At 38.6% G+C, this 18,151-nt stretch overlaps 1 protein-coding gene across 3 annotated transcripts in view; it reads left to right on the forward strand.

The window, feature by feature from the left end:
- PRKDC (protein kinase, DNA-activated, catalytic subunit) overlaps positions 1–18,151 on the forward strand; it is a 229,719-nt gene that overhangs the window by 15,806 nt on the left and 195,762 nt on the right. For all 3 annotated transcript variants that reach the window (XM_019661296.1, XM_019661297.1, XM_019661298.1), the window contains exons 8-10: positions 10,486–10,541; positions 10,624–10,654; positions 11,265–11,422. In XM_019661296.1, the coding sequence (XP_019516841.1) occupies positions 10,486–10,541; positions 10,624–10,654; positions 11,265–11,422 (245 nt within the window). The remainder of the gene's footprint in view (positions 1–10,485; positions 10,542–10,623; positions 10,655–11,264; positions 11,423–18,151) is intronic.

The following is an 18,151-nucleotide window of genomic DNA, read 5'->3' on the forward strand; positions in this document are numbered from 1 at the left end:
GTCACGACCCACAGGTTGAGAACCGCTGCTCTATTCCCACTTTAGGTTCTTGATACTTCGCTCCCTCTCTTCACCTTCCAGTACTCATACAATACAAATGTTTTACACTTGATGTTGTCCTAAAGTTCCCTTAAACTATTTTTTATTTTTAATTCTTCTTTCTTTCTGTTGTTCTAATTGGGTGTTTTCTGCTATGTTGTCTTCTGTCACGTCCCGCACGACACGAGCAGTGGGAAAACGAGAGGGGGCAGCGAAGGGTTAAGAAATAAAAGAAACAGCAGTCAAGAGTTAAATGAGCTTGGGGCCAAGGGTCTCCAGCCTCGTGGACTAGGAGCCTCGAATTGGGCCAACACACCGCTTTTATTTCTCCACCCACCCGGAAGTAGCATTGTTCTCTCCACAGTCTGTGAGTCTCATTCCTGAGAACTTGCTCAAGCCAGATTACCCGTGCCTGCAAGCTGCTATTACCGAGAGTCCGCCTGCAGCGATAAGACAGATGCTCTGCCTTCACACACCTTATATGCACAGACCCCAGGAAGATAAAATTATTATGCTGAGGACAGATACTATCACACCATCATGTCACTTCCCAAGCAGGTTGAGGGAAGGAATGTAGCTACAGAGGTAGAAAACCTCCAGTCTCTTTGGGGGGCGAGTGAGGGCTCATGCCTACCTCCATCAGCCCCAAAATTTCTCCTGATGGCCTCCAACCGACCATGCCTGTCTTAGGTTGTTTCTCCCATGAGGAATCTTACTCGTTATTGACTAACCAGCTACCCTTTGGAGCCAAACGGAGACACAAAGTATATGAGCAGTATCCTCAAAAGGGTCAGTTTAGGGTTAAGCACGGCGGGGACAGATGGCTGGACAGCTGCATGACAACAGTCTTCTAATTCACTGATTTGATTGCTTCATCTGATCTGCTGTTGATTCCTTCTAGTGTAGTCTTCATTTCAGGTATTCTTTTTTTTTTTCCTGCTTACTTTTGGTTTCATTTGCTCTTTTTCTAGTTTTTTTTTTTTTTAAATGGAATCTTAGATTACTGATTTTAACTTTTTCTTTTTTAAATTAAATTTATCAGGGTGACTGGTTAGTAAAATTACATAGGTTTCAAGTGTACAATTCTGCATCATCTATGTATCACATTGTGTGCTCACTATCCAGAGTCAGTTCTTTCATTATCATATATTTGACCCCCTTTACCCTCTTCTACCGTTCCCCTTCCCTCTTTACCCTCTGGTAACCACTAAACTGTTATCTGTGTCTATGAGTTTTTGTTTCTTTATGTGTTTCTCTTGTTCCTTTGTTGCTTTCAGTTTTATATCTCACATATGAGTAAAGTCATATGGTTCTTGGCTTTTTCTTTCTGACTTATTTTGTTTAGCATAATAATCTCAAGATCCATCCATGTTGTTGCAAATGGCAGTATTTCATCTTAGGGCAGAGTAATGTTCCATTGTGTATATATTACCATATCTTCTTTAATTCATCTTTCGAAGGACGTTTTGGTTGTTTCCATGTCTTAGCCACTGAGAATAATGCTGCAATGAACATTGGAGTACGTACATCTTTATGGATAAATGTTTTTAGATTTTTTGGGTAGAGACCCAGGAGAGGGATTGCTGGGTCATATGGTGATTCTTTTCTTAATTTTTTGAGGAGTCTCCATACTGCTTTCCATAGTGGCTGCACCAATCTGCATTCCCACCAACAGTGTATGAGGGTTCTTTTTTCTCTTTAGCCTGTGCAACACTTGTTATTTGTCTTGTTGATGAAAGCCATTCTAACAGGTGTTAGGTGATATCTCATTGTGGTTTTGATTTGCAGTTCCCTAATAACTTGTAAAGTTGAGCGTTTTTCATATATCTCATGGTCATTTGTATGTCTTCTTGGGAGAAGTGTCTGTTCAGGTCCTCTGCCCAGTTTTTAATTGGATTGTTTGTCTTTTTGTTGTTGAGTCAAGTATTATATTCTTTATTTCTGACTTTTTTTAATGGTGTTTGTGTCCTTTATGCTTGCTCTTTGTTGAATTCTCACTAAGTTCCTTAAGCATTCTTATACAGGTTTTGCACTTCAAATTCACCCTTTTGCAAAATAAATTCACCCTTTTGCAAATCAAATTTACCTTTTTGCAAATCAAATTCATCCTTTTGGAGATCAAATTTTTCCACAAAAATGTTTTCTTAATCTTTGTAATAAAAATAAATCCAATGTTAAGTTATTTTAAAAGTTAAACATTTTATTACATGTATTTAATAATAAACATAAAATACTTATTTAACATCAGAAATACTATTTTCTTATAGCTTCATTTATAACGGTTCTCCTGCCACTGCTTCTGGTATGTAATTTCATATACATATTCATAAAATAATTCTAATTATCTGGAATTAGGAGTTAGTTGCAACGGAATGATTAATAACGTCTCCTAAATGTTCGTGGTTTGATGGATCAGCCAAAATATTTCTTGCGCAAAGCTTAATTTTTGAAAAAAACTTCTTAAATGGGGTTCATCATTGGAGAGTATGGTGGCAGAAATAATAAAGTATGTCTTGAATGACCAACAAAATCACGTACTTTCTGGGTTTTGTGGAGGCTTACATTGTCCAAAACAAACCACACTTCTTTCAGATTATTTTCATACAATTTCTGCAATAATCTCTGAAGAAATTCGCAAAAATATTTGAAGTAACCGCAAAAGTACAATTACTTCATGCCATGCCATTCCCTGAATGTTTATTGCTGCAATTAGAGAAGCATTTCATCCTCTAACCGTTGGCACTGTCACACAAGCTGGTATATTAAATTTTGATCTTGCCTTCGTTTTTCAAAAATTAAGTTTTCTGAAAGAAATATTTTGGGTGATCCATCAAACCATGAACATTTATTAGATGTTATTAATCATTCCATTACAACTATTCCTCCTATAGATTGTTAGAATTATTTTATGAATATGTATCTGAAATTACATACCATGAGCAGCGGCAGGAGAACCGTTATAAATGAAGCTCTAAATAAATATTTCTGATGTTAAGTATTTTATGTTTATTATTACATACATGCAATAAAATGTTTAATTTTAACAATAACATCATTGGGTTTATTTATTTATTTTTTAGCTGAGCCATCCTGCCACCTGTTGGCAGCTCAGCGGCAGCTCAGCTCAGGATGTGAATCGAACTGGTGACCCTGTTGCTCAGAGCTCACACTCTTGAGCAAGCTCTTAACCAGCTGAGCCACTCTGCCGGTCCCCTGGATTTATTTTTATTACAAAGATTAAAACATTTTTATGTAAAATTTGGTCTGAAAAAGGATGAATTTTTTTTTTTTAAAGATTTTATTGGAGAATTGGGGGAGGGGAACACACAAGTTGCTGTCTTTTTGTTCTTCAGTCTAGTTATGGAGGACTTCGCTTCACTGGCCCATCTTGGTATTATCGTTGCAGTCTTCCCTGATGAGGCAGCCGCTCACCGGCCATTGGACGGCTGCTCACGCCGGCTGTCTGCCACTCACGCTGGCTGCCAGCCACTCCAGTAGCTCATGACAGTCCACTGCAGCAGGGGCTGCAGCCTATGCCATCACCAGTATTGGGCCTTGGGGCCTTCTAGGCTTATTGCCATCTGTGGGCTGCCTGTATTGAAAGAGTTTCTTAGGTGCATGGGCCGGGTTGGTTGACCTCATGTGAGAGTGCTTGGGTCTTAGGGAGTCATGATGTGTGACCTGTGCTTTATACAAGTTTAATGCAGATTCAGTTCTTGCCACCACTCATTTTGGCACAGTGCTTGGCCTGTGACTACTTCTCAGAACATTCTGAGAACACCTTAGCCAGCAACTGCTTGCCTCAGGCTCGCAGGTCTCTGCGAGTTGCCCACGAGAGGCTGTGATGCAGGTTGTGGCTCACTCTCCACCACCAAAAGTTTCCTGGGCCGATGCAGGCCATCCACTGCTGTAAAAGGCTTCCGCAGTTTGTGGCACAGGGCCATCCACTCAGCAGTTGAGAGTGCACTGGGTGATGTGCAGTACTAGCTCTGCGGGTTGGGGACCTAGGGGGTAACCAAGATGTACATGTGTGGATTTTACCAGACCAATGAGGTCTTACATTTTGTGTTTTGGGGAAGGGTTCAACATAGAAAAGATGGCACCTTCCTGTAGGCTGCACATGCAGCTGGCTCCACACAAAAATAATGGCTGCTGTTCCTCCAGCTCTCTGTCTGAATCCACACAACTCAGCCTTTCCTCATAGGTCTCTCTGGTGCCTCTTGAGTTGCCACCCGTTTACCAGACACCAGGTGAGTGTTTGTGATTGAATCTGTGTGCAGGCCCTTTAAGAAGGTGCTTGGGTTTCTAGCCCATTCCATCTCACCGGCATGAGCAGACAGAATCTTTGCTGATTTTCATTGCTGGGTGTTGTGGGAATTCCTCTTCTTGGCACAGGTCCCCTGGGCTGGGGAGCCTGGTGTGGGGCTGGGATCCCTTTGCCTGTCAGGGGGACCTCCGCAAACGAGGTGTCCCTCCCAGTGTTCAACCACTATCTGTATGTTTGGGTCAACCCATTTCTGGTCCTCTTCTACCAGTCTCAATGTGACCTCTTTACATCCTTAGTTACAGGTGTTCTGTTCAGGTAATCCTCAAATGATTTTTGAAGTTGATTGTTCTTAACTTATTTGTAATTTTGGTGTGAACCTGGGATGCAGTAAGCATAGTGTTTACCTAAACCGCCATCTTGGACTGTCTTTGTCCTATTTTCTGTTTTTTGATAATAGCCACAGTAGTGGGAATGAAGTGGAGCCGCACTTTGGTTTTGATTTGCTTTTCCTTTATGACTAGTAATTTTGAGTGTCGTTTCATGTGCTTATTGTCTATTTATATATCTTTATTGGAGAAATATCTTTTTGCCTTTTAGCTCTTTGCCTTCTTTTTTTTTTTTTTTTTTAAATTGGGGAACGCTTTGTTTTTCCAGGACCCATCAGCTCTAATCAAGTAGTTGTTTTCAGTGTAGTTGTGGAGGGCGCAGCTTAGTGGCCCATGTGGGGATTGAACTGGCAACCTTGGTGTTAGAAGCACTGTGTTCTAACTGAGCTAACCGGCCATCCCCCTTTGCCTATTTTTTAATTGGAATGTTTGACTTTTTGTTGTTGAGTTGTAGGAGTTTTTGTATATTCTGGATATCAATTCCTTATCAGATACATGATTTGCAATTATTTTCTCCCATTGCATGGGTTGCCTTTTCACTCTGTTGATTGTGTCCTTTGATGTGCAAAAGTTATTTATTTTGAGGAAGTCCAGTTTATGTATTTTTTCTCTTGTTGCCTGTGCTTTTGGTGTCATATCCATGAAATCATTGCCAAGTCACTGCTGAAGCATTTTTGTGCCTTTCTGTGAATCTGTTTCTGAGTTCTCTGTTCTATTCCTTTGGTCTGCCAATACTATTGTCTTTGTGATGTTAACTATTTAGTAAGCATTAATGCTGAATGAAGTTAAGTCCTCTCATTTTCTTCTTTTTAGAATCATTTTAGTATTACAAGGCCTGTGCTTGTCTGTGTAAATTTTAGAATAAATTTGTCTATATCTATGAAAAACCTTGCTTGGATTTTGATGGTAATTGCATTAAACTTGTGTATTAATTTGGGGAGAATTGACATCTTTACTATGTTGCGTTTTTCAGTCCGTGAATACAGTATATCTCTCTATTTGTTCTCATGATTTTTATTTTATTTTAGTTTTTTAGCTGAGCGATCCTGCTACCTGTTGGCAGCTCAGTGGCTGCTCAGCTCGGGCCAGGACTCGAACCGCTATTGCTCAGAGCTCAAACTCTTGGGCGAGCTGTTAACCAACTGAGCCACTCGGCTGGCCCCTCTCTCTATTTGTTTAGGTCTTCTTTGATTTTTTTTTTCATCAGCACTTTGTAATTCTTAGGATGCAGATCTTTGCCTGTGAATTTAAAATTCTGGTTTAACATACTTTTCTGCATAGCTATCAATAGTGTTCTACTGAAGTATCTCAAAATTGAAGGTTTTGAGGGTAATCTAGCTATGATTGCATTATAAGTATTAAGGATTAATTTCTTTTTAAAAGTCAAATAAAACTTTTAGTCCTAAAATAGTCTTTAAAAGAAAAAAGCATTATCTCTATTTGCTCTTCCTTACCAATTTTGTTCAAATAATTGCCAAATTTTTCTACCTCCAGTGTGTTTGTTTTCATAAGGTTCAAACTTATGAAACTGCCTATATCCAGTGACTTTTGACCTGTAAAAACAACAATTTCCTGTTTTACCATAATATTTCTACTCACCCTTCTTTATTGCCTCTTACGAAGAATATTGAACTTGTTCCTATGTGATTTTCTCTTCTCTGTCCTCTCTCTCCTCTCTCACACATCCTGTTGCCAGCTTCCTGCTCCGTCATGTTCTTGCTCAAAGATTATCCATTTTATAAAGCCTTTATGTTTCCCGTGAGTTGACTCACTTCCTATGGCTTCTGTATTCCCCTCTGTTACAGCATTTACTATGACATATTTTTAATTTACCTGGCAGGTAATGTTGCTAATTTGTATTTGCTTGGTATATTAATTGACATTTGCTGAATATATATAGTTTAAGATAAATAATAGCACTTATTGCTCAATAACTACATGCTAATGATTATTCCAGACATGTTGCAAGGAAAATACCTGTAATCTTTTTTTTTTTTTTAAAGGTTTTATTGGGGAATTGGGGAAGGGGAACAGCCAAGTTGTTGTCCTTCAGTCTTAGTTGTGGAGGGCCCAGATAACTCAGCTCCAAGTCCAGTCGCCATCTGGCCACCCGTTGGCAGCTTGCAGCCACTCAGCTCAAGGTGCTGTGTTCAATCTTAGTTGCAGGTGGGCATAGCCCACCGTCTCATGTGGGAATCGAACTGGCAACCTTGTTGTTAGGAGCACATGCTCTCACCAGTTGAGCCATCCTGCCACCTGTAGGCAGCTCAGCTCAGTTGCAGATCACTGGCCCATGTTTGAATCGAACCGGTGACCCTGTTGCTCAGAGCTTGCACTCTTAACCAACTGAGCCACTCTGCTGGCCCCTCCTGTAATCTTTAAGATAGGTAATAATATTTCTGTTTTATATATTAGAAAACTAGAAGTAAAGCAAGTTAACTAACTTGCCCAAAGTTAACACAATTGATGTGGTAGGCAAAACAATGGCTCCCAAAAATATCCTCATTCTAATCCCCAGAACCTGTGAATATGTTAGGCCACATGGCAAATGGGAATCAAGGTTGCAGATGGAATTAAGGTTGCTAATCAGCTGGCCCTCAGATGTGGAGATTATCCAGGTGAGCCCAGTATGATCACAAGGATCCTTAAATATGGAAGAGGGAGGCAGAAGAATCAATGTTAAGAGTGATGACTTATGAGAAAGACTCAGTCAGCCATTGCCAGCTTTGAAGATAGAAGGGGACCATGAGCCAAGGAATGTTAGCGGCCTCCAGAAGCTGGAAAATATAGCCCCTAAAGCCTCTCGAGAGGAACACAGCTCTGCTGACAGCTTGACTTTAGCTCAGGGAAACCCATTTCAGATTTCTCACCTCCAGAACTGTATAGTAATACATTTATGTTGTTTTAAGCCACTAAGGTTTTGGTAGTTTGTCACAGCCTCAGTAGGAAACTAGTATAATCATTAAATGGCAAGGGTGAGATTTAAGCCTTAGTCTGAAACTAAAATTTATAGTTTTTCTGTTATTTCATGATAATGTGGCTTCAAGCACTAAATACTAATACACTCACATAATATGTATTTCCTGGGTGTCTTCTATCTAAACAGTGATGGATTAGGTATTTGATTCAGTGATCAGACTCACCAAGTTTCTACCACAAACAATAAACAGATGAACCAGCTATTACAGATCACAGGGTTCAATTATGCAAACAAGTTGGGTACAGTGAATAGGAATATTGGAATATGGAGAGCTGGAGAATGTACACAGCCTGTTGGATCTTTGTAATAAGAAACTTAAGGGACTCACGGCAGCCCAGCTCCAGGTTGAGCTGTTGTTCAGCATCTTAGCTGTGGAGGGCAGTGTCACTTGCCCTCATATGTGGGATCCGAACCAGGGCCCTCTGGCGTCCCAAGCCAGTTCTTAACCATCGCCCCACTCGGCTGGCCCTATTTTTATTTTTTTTAAGTTGCAGAAAAGGAGTTTATTAGAAGAAAAAATACATTTCAAAGAAGCAGAAGCGGGCCCGAGCAGTAGAGAATGGCTCAAGGCCCATTAGTAGAAGAGAAAGTACACTCCAAAGAGTTTGGAGCAGGCCGAGCAAAGGAAGCTCAAAGGCCTGTGTGCCAGTATTTTGATAACCTGGGATAGAAGTTCTGTGATGTCTTTTTTTCTTGCATCTCTTTCTTGTCTACCTTGGTGCCAGTAACTTATAAGGAATCCATGTAGTTTGCATTTGAATGAGTTCAGTATACTTCAGTTCCACTTTTACATTTGACCCAAAAGAGTACTAATAGGTCTTGAGTATTGCCTGTGTGTCTTGGAAGCCTGTAAGATGAAACCCAACATCAAGAATTAGAAGCAAGTAACTTGTGTGGAAGGAATGTAAAAAAGGAAACATTGGGTGATTTGGCTAGAGCATAATTGAGGCAGTGTGCATTAACTATTGTAGATTCCCTGGTTTTCAAAAATTTAAATTGTAACAAACTTTTAATGTGCTATTTCAATTTTTAGTAGCAAATATGTATATAGGGGATTTTATTAAAATTTGAGGCATATTGATTTCCTTTAAAAAAATAGATACAAGAACTTCTGTTCCTAACTAGCACTATCCACAGTAGCAAAAAGGTAGAAACCACCTAAGTATCCATCAACAGATGAATGGATAAACAATGTGGTATATACACACAATTGTATTTTATTCAGCCTTAAACAATGTGGTTAATACAATGGTATATTTTTCAGCCTTAAAAAAGGAAGGAAATACTGTTACATGCTACAACATGGATGAACTTTGAGGCCATTATGCTAAGTGAGATTTTAAAAAAAGTATAAAGTACACTATGATTCCACTTATATGAGGTAGCAAGAATAGGCAATCTCACAGAGACGGAAAGTAGAATAGAGGTTACCAGGGGCTGGGGGGAAGTGTGGAGGGGAGTTAGTGTTTAATGGGGATAGCCTTTCTGTTGGAGATAATGAAAATGTTTTGTGTATAGGTAGTGGCGCACAATAATGTGAATATGTTTAATGCTACTGAATAATACATAAGTTAAAATGATAAATATTTTGTTACATATATTTTACCACAATGAAAACATAGATAACAAGAGCATGCTTGTAGTGGGAGCTCTCCATTGGAAAGGAGAGGGGGACACAGGAGAGTGGACTGTGGGAGGCAGAGCCTGGGAGAAGGCATGAAGCTGGAATGGTGTACATGCCCACTACTGGGAGTTCAGGCCCTTGAGTCCCTGGGCTTCACTGGGTTCGTTCACCCAGTCCACTCATTCCAGACCAACTGTGCATTGACAGGTGCCTGGTGTCTTTGTGTCTGCACACCTATATTTACAGTGTCACTTTCTACTAGAATGACCTTTTCCCCAATTAGTGTTTATTATTTTAGGCCCAGCTCAAGTGCTACCTTTTCTGTAAAGCCTGTCTGGAATACTTACAGCCAGAAGAAATCTTTCCTTGTATTGAATGCAGGAGTAGCATTCTTGTATCACTTTTATGGCATTATCCTCCAAACATACTGATGTTTCTCTAGTTTTAAGCCCTCTCTGACCCCTTCTGCCTCTGTTTCCTGTTCTTTTCAAATATATTGATCCTGGCAATCAAGCAAACAGTTCTTTAACCTCTGCTGTTTGCAAGTCACTGTTACAAGGGCAGAGAACTCAGTGATGAATAAAGCATAACTTTTGGACAGTTGCAGTAAATACTGGTGGGAGACAGTTATGTAAGTAATTGTGATGTCAGTCAGGCCAGGATAATAGCCTCAGATTATAGTTGGTTGCCTGTTTTATCTTCCTTTTTAGGCCATAAGTTTACTAAGGTCAAAGATAATATTTTATTCATATTTGTAATTCCCATAATGTGGCATATACTATGTGTTGAATAAACGCTTCGGAGTATTGAAAGAATAATAATGTGTTTGGCCTTTTTTAATCCTCTAAACAACTCTAAAAGAGTATATATGCCCCTTTTTACAAAAAAGAAAAATAGAGACTCTGAGAAAATCTAACAGAACTTTTAAGTGATGAGTTGGAATATAAATTTGTATCTTTGTTATTCCAGACTTTCTTCCTATTTTACTGCAGTAATAATTGTGCAGCAGTAATACCTTGCAGCGCTCTAGCTGAGTTGAATGATAGATGTTACTCCTAAATTCACAAGAGACTGTTGGTGTTAAATATAAATGTAGAGCTGTCTGAAATAAAGCTGTTGTAAAGTTGTTTGTGAGGTTTGTCACGTGATACTGTTATGATTTGTAACTTTTTGGTTTTTTTCCCCTCAGATCCCCAGACTTCAAGGGAGATTTTTGATTTTGCATTAAAGGCTATTCGTCCTCAGGTGGGATTAATATTATTCTAATTCTTTTGCAATTGAGACTTGTGATTGACAAATAGTAATGGTAAATTTTCTTTTTGAGTAGATTGATCTGAAGAGATATGCAGTGCCCTTAGGTAAGAGTCTATATTTATTGAGGTAGAATATTTCAGATTGTTAAATTAATGTCTTGAGTAAATTTGCTTAAACTACAAATGAAAGTTAGGTGTGGCTCTCAGGCTGATGCTCACATACCCTGAGCCAGAGGCTGAGACACAAAGTAAAGCTGTTTGTCTAACTCAAAAAAAAAAAAAAAAGAAGTGTGATAATATCTGTGATGTTTCACACGCAGCTATTTGCAGGGAAGCTTTTGGAGACTTTGCAGCACAAAAATTTTGGTAAAGATGGTCACACTTAAATTACATGATTTAAAGAAAATTAGAGCATCTTTTAAGGGATACAAAAGATTTCATTCTGATTTTATCTAAATAAACCCTGGTCCTATTTTTGAACTTTGTTTCCCGGGGGTGGGGGTGGGGTGTCATTGGCCAAATCACAGGCCAGTTGATTCAAATTCAAATGGGGGATGGTGGCATGAGCTTTTATTAGGATCCCTAGGTCATTATAGTGTAATGATACTGAATCTTCATGAACAGTTTTAATTTTGATATATACCTGAAGCTTTCTTAGTTCTTTGTTGTGCCTTTTGTGTTCCTAGTTTAAATATAATGGTTTTTGTAATTGCAGCTGGCTTATGCTTATTTACCCTGCATGCATCTCAGTTTAGCACCTGCCTTCTAGAAAACTACATTTCTTTATTTGAAGTACTGTCAAAATGGTGTAGCCATACAAACATGGAATTGAAAAGAGGTGCAAATTCAGCTCTGGAATCTTTTCTGAAACAGGTACTAAAATTTAACTTACATTTATAAAAATATTTTTTCCATGCAAAATATTAAATTCCAATTTTGTGCTTGTCCATTTGAAAAATAAATAAAAGTTTCCCATTAGCTTCTCTAGTATTTAAAGAATACAAAGCTTGGTTATTGATCAACTGCATGGATAATAGCAGGACTGAAAGAAAGCTAGGAAGACACTACTAGATCTGATTAAGGCCTCAGATCTAAGATTCCACTGGGGAAGTGACAATGAGGAGGTGGAAGGAAGGAAGGCCTGGGAGAGCAGAGTTTCTTTGGGCCAGGGGCAGCCAGGTGGGTGTAAGGAAACATCTCTCTAAGAGGTGAGGGTCAGCTGTCATGTTAAGATGCTTGTGTTTCACATTACTTCAAGAACAAGGAGAGTCCATTTGCTTTAGTGTGTTTTCCATCTAGATAGGATGTGGTTGCAGATTTTGAGCCTGCAAATTTGGAAATGTTTCTCAGTTGGCTAAGGAGAGTGTGTTTGTGATTGTGGTTCTGAGCATCCAAAGGTATCTGGAAATACCTGCTGTCAGGATAGGTATTTTGGAATTAAACTGCTTGGGTTGGCTCTGAAGGAAAATATTGAAGATTCACAATATAAGCTTTGTTTGAAGCAATGTTATAAATGGTAGTTAAATTCATAAGCTAGTCCATGAAGACTGATTTGAGCTGTGGCACAGATAGTGTTCCATTCTAGGGACATATGATTTGTTTTTGGACATTTGGCAGTTTCCAGTTTTGGCCTAGTCTAAATTAAGAACACCCGTGACCAACGATTTTTGTGGACATTTCATTTCTCTTGAGTAAAAACCTAGAAGTGGAATTGCTGTGTCACATCATAGGTATATATGAAACTTTATAAGAAACTGCTAAACTCTTTTCCATATTGGTTGCATATTTTAATTCCCACCAGCAATGCATGAGAGTTCCAGTCACCCCAAATCCCTATCAACACGTGGTATTGTCAGTCTTTTTAATTTTAGACCTTTTAATGGGTGTATGTTATCCTACTGTGGTTTTAATTACAATTTTCGTGATGACAGTTGATGATGATCTTTTTTCCCTGTGGTTATTAACCATACTTACATCTTCTTTGCCGAAGTATTCATATATTTTGCTCATCTTAAAACTACTTATATTTCTTTTTTATTAATGAGTTGCAAGAGTTCTCTACATAATTTAGATACAAGTCCTGTTTTGAAAATACTACAAATAGTTTTTCTTCTGTGGCTTGTCTTTTCATTAAAAAAAATTTTTTTTTTCCATTGAGGTAACATTGGTTAAGAACATTATATTAATTTCAGGTATGCAACATTATAATTTGTTGCCTGTATGCTCTTTTGCGAGCTCACCACCAAAAGTCTACTTTCCATCTGTTAGCATATATTTCACCCCCTTTACCCATTTCACCCTAGCACTTATGCTCTGGCAACTGTCATTCTATTGTCAGTATCTATGAGTTTTTGTTTTGTTTTGTTTGTTTGTTACTTTTTGTTTTATATTCCACATATGAGTGTAATTAATGGTTTTTGTTCTCTTACATTTGACTTCTTTCACTTAACATAATACCATCAAGATCCATCCATGTTGTCACAAATGACAATATTTTATCTTTTTTTATGGTAGAATAGTATTTCATTTTGTGTATATATACCACATATTCATCTGTCACTGGACACTTAGTTGTTTCCATAACTTGGCTGTGGTGAATAATGTTATAATGAACATACAGAGATGCATTATCTTTTTAAATTAGTATTTTCATGGTCTTCAGATAAGTACCCAGAAGAGGAATTGCTAGATCATTTGGTAGTCCTATTAGTATCTGAGGAATGTTTATGCTGTTTTCCATAGTGGCCGTACCAATTTACATTCCCACCAACAGTATACAAAGGTTCCCTTTTCTCCACATCCTCTCCAACACTTGTGATTTCTTGTCTTTTTGGTAATAGCCATTCTAACAGATGTAAGATAGTATCTCATTGTGGTTTTGATTTGCGTTTCTCTGATAACTAGTGATGTCGAACATCTTTTCATATGTCTGTCTATGACTTCTTAGGAAAATGTGTATTCTAATCCTCTGTCCATTTTTTCTAAAGATTTTTTTTTTTTAAATTGGGGAATTGGGGGATGGGAACAGCCCTAGGGAATTGGGGGAAGGGGAACAGACAAGTTGCTGTCCTTTTGTTCTTCAGTCTAGTTGTGGAGGACGTTGCTTCACTGGCTCAAGTTGGCACCATCATTGCGCTCTTCCAGGGCAAGGCAAATCAGTCGCCGGCTTCTGGATGGCCGCTCACTGTGGCTGCTGGCCGCTCACGCTGGCTGCTGGCTACACAGGGTAGCCCATGGCACCCCACTGCAGTAGGGGCTGCAGCCTACGCCATTGTCGGCGACTCACGGCAGCCCAGCTCCAGGTCGAGCTGTTGTTCACCATCTTAGCTGTAGAGGGCAGCGTCACTGGCCCTCATATGTGGGATCCGAACCGGGGCCCTCTGGCGTCTCAAGCCAGCTCTTAACCAACGTGCCACTCGGCCGGTCCTTCACTTTCATTTTTGATTTTATTTGTGTCTTGTCTCTTTGTTCCATTGTGTGTCTAGCTAAGGACTTGGCAATTTTGTTTATTTTATCAAAGAACCAGCTGTTCATTTTATTAATTTTTTCTATTTTTATTCTCTATTTCATTTATTTCCACTCTGAATTTTATTATGTTTCTACTTACCTTTTCCCAGTTCTTTAAAGTACAATGTTAGATTGAGATTTTTCTTATTTCTTGAGGTAGCTTGTATAGCTGTAAATTTTTCTCTTTCCACTTGTGCTGCATCCCAAAGATTTTGGTATGTCCTGTTTTCATTTTCATTTATCTCTTATTTTTTTATTTCTTTTATTTCTTCATTGACCCAGTAGTTTACTAGGATGTTGTTTAATCGCACATTTGTGATTTTTTCATGTTCTTAAAATTGATTTCTAGTTGCATACCATGTGGTCAGAAAAGATGCTTGATATGATTTCATTCTTCTTAATTTATTAAGACTTGTTTTTGTGTCTCAACATATGGTCTGTCCTTGAATCTTCCATGTGAATTCATGAAGAATATGTATTCTTTCGCTTTGGGATAGAAAGTTCTGTACATATTTATTAAGTCCCTCTTGTCTTGTGTCACTTAAGGCTGATGTTTCCTTGTTGACTATCTGTTCGGATGATGTATTCATTGGCATAAGTGGGATCGTAAAGTCTTTTACTCTTACTGTGTTGCTGTTTTTTCTCCCTTTAGGTCTGTTAATAATTACTTATATATTTTGGTGCTCCTATTGTTGGGTGCATATATTTTAATAAATGTTAGGTCTTGGTGGATTATCTCCTTTATCATTTTAAAATGTCCATCATTTTCTCTTTTTTACCTTTTTTGTTTTGAAATTGATTTTGTCTGATGTAAGTACAACTACACCCACTTTTCCTTGGATGCCGTTTGCTTGGAGTATCGTCTTCCACCCCTTTACTCTGAGCCTGTGTTTGTCTTTGCTGCTGCCATGGGTCTCTTGAAGGCAGCATATAGTTGGGTCTTGTTTTTTAAACTGTCTAGCTGTTTTTTATCTTTTGATTGATTAGTAAATTCAGCCCATTTATAATTAAGGTGATTACTGATATCTGAGGACTTATTACTGTCATTTTATATTTTGTTTTCTGATTGCTTTGTATCTCCATTGTTTCATTTCTCTGTGTTTCTGTCTGCTATTTTAGTTTGGTGGATTTCTATGATGTTTTTCTTTGTTTCCTCCTTTTTACTCATGTGTTTCATGTCTTGGCTCTGGATTTTTGTTTTGTGGTTACCATGAGGTTTGTATAAATATCACATTGATAAAATAGTTCTTTTTTCCTTCATAGCATCATATCTTCATTTGCCTATACAAGTTCCATCTTCTCTCTCATCTCCTTTTATGTTTTGGGTGGCACAAATTATCCCTTTTTATGTTCTTTTTAAAAGATTTTATTGGGGAATCGGGGAAGGGGAACAGACAAGTTGCTGCTGTCCTTTTGTTCTTCAGTCTAGTTGTGGAGGGCATCGCTTCCCTGGCCCATGTTGGTACCATCATGGCGCATTTCCTGGGTGAGGCGGTCGCTTGCTGGCCATTGAACTGCGGCTCACGGTAGCCCCTGCTGGCTGCCGGCTGCTTACGCTGGCTGCCAGCCACTCGCGGTAGCTCACGGCAGCCCACTGCAGCAGGGGCTGCAGCCTACACCATTACCTCACGGCAGCCCAGCTCAAGGACGAGCTGTTGTTCACCATCTTAGCTGTAGAGGGCGCAGCGTCACTGGCCCACATGTGGGATATGAACTGGGGCCCGGCTGCTCAGAGCTGGTGTTCCAAGCCAACTCCTAACCAACGCGCCACTCGGCAGCCCTATGTTGTGTTTTTATTAAGAAATTGAAGTAGGTAGCTATGGTTATTAATGCTTTTTTCCCTTTAACCTTTATATTATATGTTTGGCACCCTATTCTGAAAAAGTTGCAGTTTTCTTCTTCTGTCACTTTACTGACAGTTATGTGTACTTTTCTCTTTTTGTTTCAGGTAGATGAGCTCCTTTCAAAATTCCTTGTAGTGCAGGTCTTGTTTTCAATTCTGTCAGCTTTTGTTTGTCTGGGAAAACCTTTATTTCTCCTTCATATCTAAAGGATTACTTCACTATGTACGGTAGTTTTCTTGTCTAGCTGGTGGTTTTTTGTTTTTTGTTTTTAGCTGAGCCATCCTGCTACCTGTTGGCAGCTCAGCGGCTGCTCAGCTCGGGCCGGACTCGAACCGCTGTTGCTCAGAGCTCAAACTCTTGAGCGAGCTCTTAACCAACTGAGCCATTCGGCCGGCCCTCTCATACATTCTTCATTTCATATATTGAATTCTTCAGCTCTAGAATTTGTTTAGTTCTGTTTTATAGTTTTAATCTCTTTGGTAAAGTACCACTTCTGTTCATTTATTTTGTTCCTGAGCTCATTGAACTGCCTTTCTGAGTGTTCTTGTATGTCATGAGTTTCTTCATGACTCCTATTTTGAATTCTTTATCATTTCGTTCTTAGTCTTCTAGGACTTTGAATTTGGTTTCTATAGAATTTCATTTCTTTTCTGTGTTACCTTGTTTCCTTGATTGTTCATGGTGCTTGATTGTTTGTTCCTCTGCCAGTACATTAGAAGTAGTAAACACTTATTTAGGTACCATTTTCTTTTTATTTTATTTTATATATTTTTTTGTTTCTACTTTTTTTTATTGTGAAATACAAATTTTTTTAAATTAGTTTCAGCTGTACAACACAGTGCAATAGTTATACTTTTTTACCCCTTGAAGTGACAACGCCCCTTCCCCAATCCGCCTCCCCACTCCCCCCCAGTATCATACATATCTATTACAATTCCCTGACTCCACTCCCACACTGTACTCCACGTCCTGTGACTATATATATATATTCACTTATATTTGACATAGAATATTATACAACATCAGCTTCAGGTGTACAGTGCAGTGATCAAGCCTCTACCCCATCTATGATGTGGTCTTCCTAACAAGACGTGACCATCTGACACCCTACAAAATATTTACAACATTATTAATTATATTCCTCAAACTATCTTTCATATCCCTGTGGCAATATTGTAGTTACCTGTTTATGCTGTCTAATCTCTTCTCTTTCTCCCTCATCCCCACCCCACTCCCAGCATTATGACTGAGATTATTTGTTTACTTTGCTCGTTGATTCAGTTTTTTAGATTCCACATATAAGTGAGATCATATGGTATTTGTCTTTCTCTGACTGACGTATTTCACTTAACATAATAGCCTCTAGGTCCATCCATATAGTTTCAAAAGGTACAATTTCATTCTTTATAGCAGAGTAATACTCCATTGTATAAATGTTCCACAGTTTCTTAATCCAGTCATCTACTGATGGGCATTTCGGTTGTTCCAAGTCTTGGCTATTGAAAATAGCACTGCAATAAATATAGGGGTGCATATATTTTTTCGAATTAGCGTCTTGGGTTTGTCTGGATAGATACCCAAGAGTGGAATTGCTGGGTCATATGGTAGTTCCATTTCCAGTTTTTTGAGATACTTCCATACTGATTTCCATAATGGCTGCACCAATCTGCAGTCCCACCAACAATTCACCAGGGTTCCCTTTTTTCTACAACCTTGCCAGCACTTGTTGTTTGTTGATTTATTGATGATAGCCATTCTGATCGGAGTGAAGTGGTATCTCATTGTGGTTTTTGTTTGCATTTCTCTAATGATTAGTGAGGTTGAACATTTTTTCAAATGCCTGTTGGCCATCTGTATGTCCTGTTTAGAGAAATATCTCTTCATATCCTCTGCCCAGTTTTTAATTGGGTTGTTTGGTGTTTTTTTTTTGGTGTTGAGTTTCATGAGTGTTTTATAAATTTTGGATATTAACCCCTTATCAGATATATCGTTGGCAAATATCTTCTCCCATTCAGTAGGCTGTCTTTTTGTTTTATTGATGATTTCCTTTGCTATGAAAAAACTTTTAAGTTTGATGTAATACCATATGTTTGTATTTTCTTGCTCGAGGGGCTATATCAGTAAAAATATTGCTCAGGATAATGTCTGCAAATTTACTCCCTATGTTTTCTTCTAGGAGTTTTATGGTTTCAGGTCTTACATTTAAGTCTTTAATCCATTTTGAATTTGTTCTTGTATATGGTGTAAGTAG

This window comes from Hipposideros armiger, unplaced genomic scaffold (genome assembly GCF_001890085.2).
Source record: "Hipposideros armiger isolate ML-2016 unplaced genomic scaffold, ASM189008v1 scaffold_343, whole genome shotgun sequence".
NCBI classification, from domain to species: Eukaryota; Metazoa; Chordata; class Mammalia; order Chiroptera; family Hipposideridae; genus Hipposideros; species Hipposideros armiger.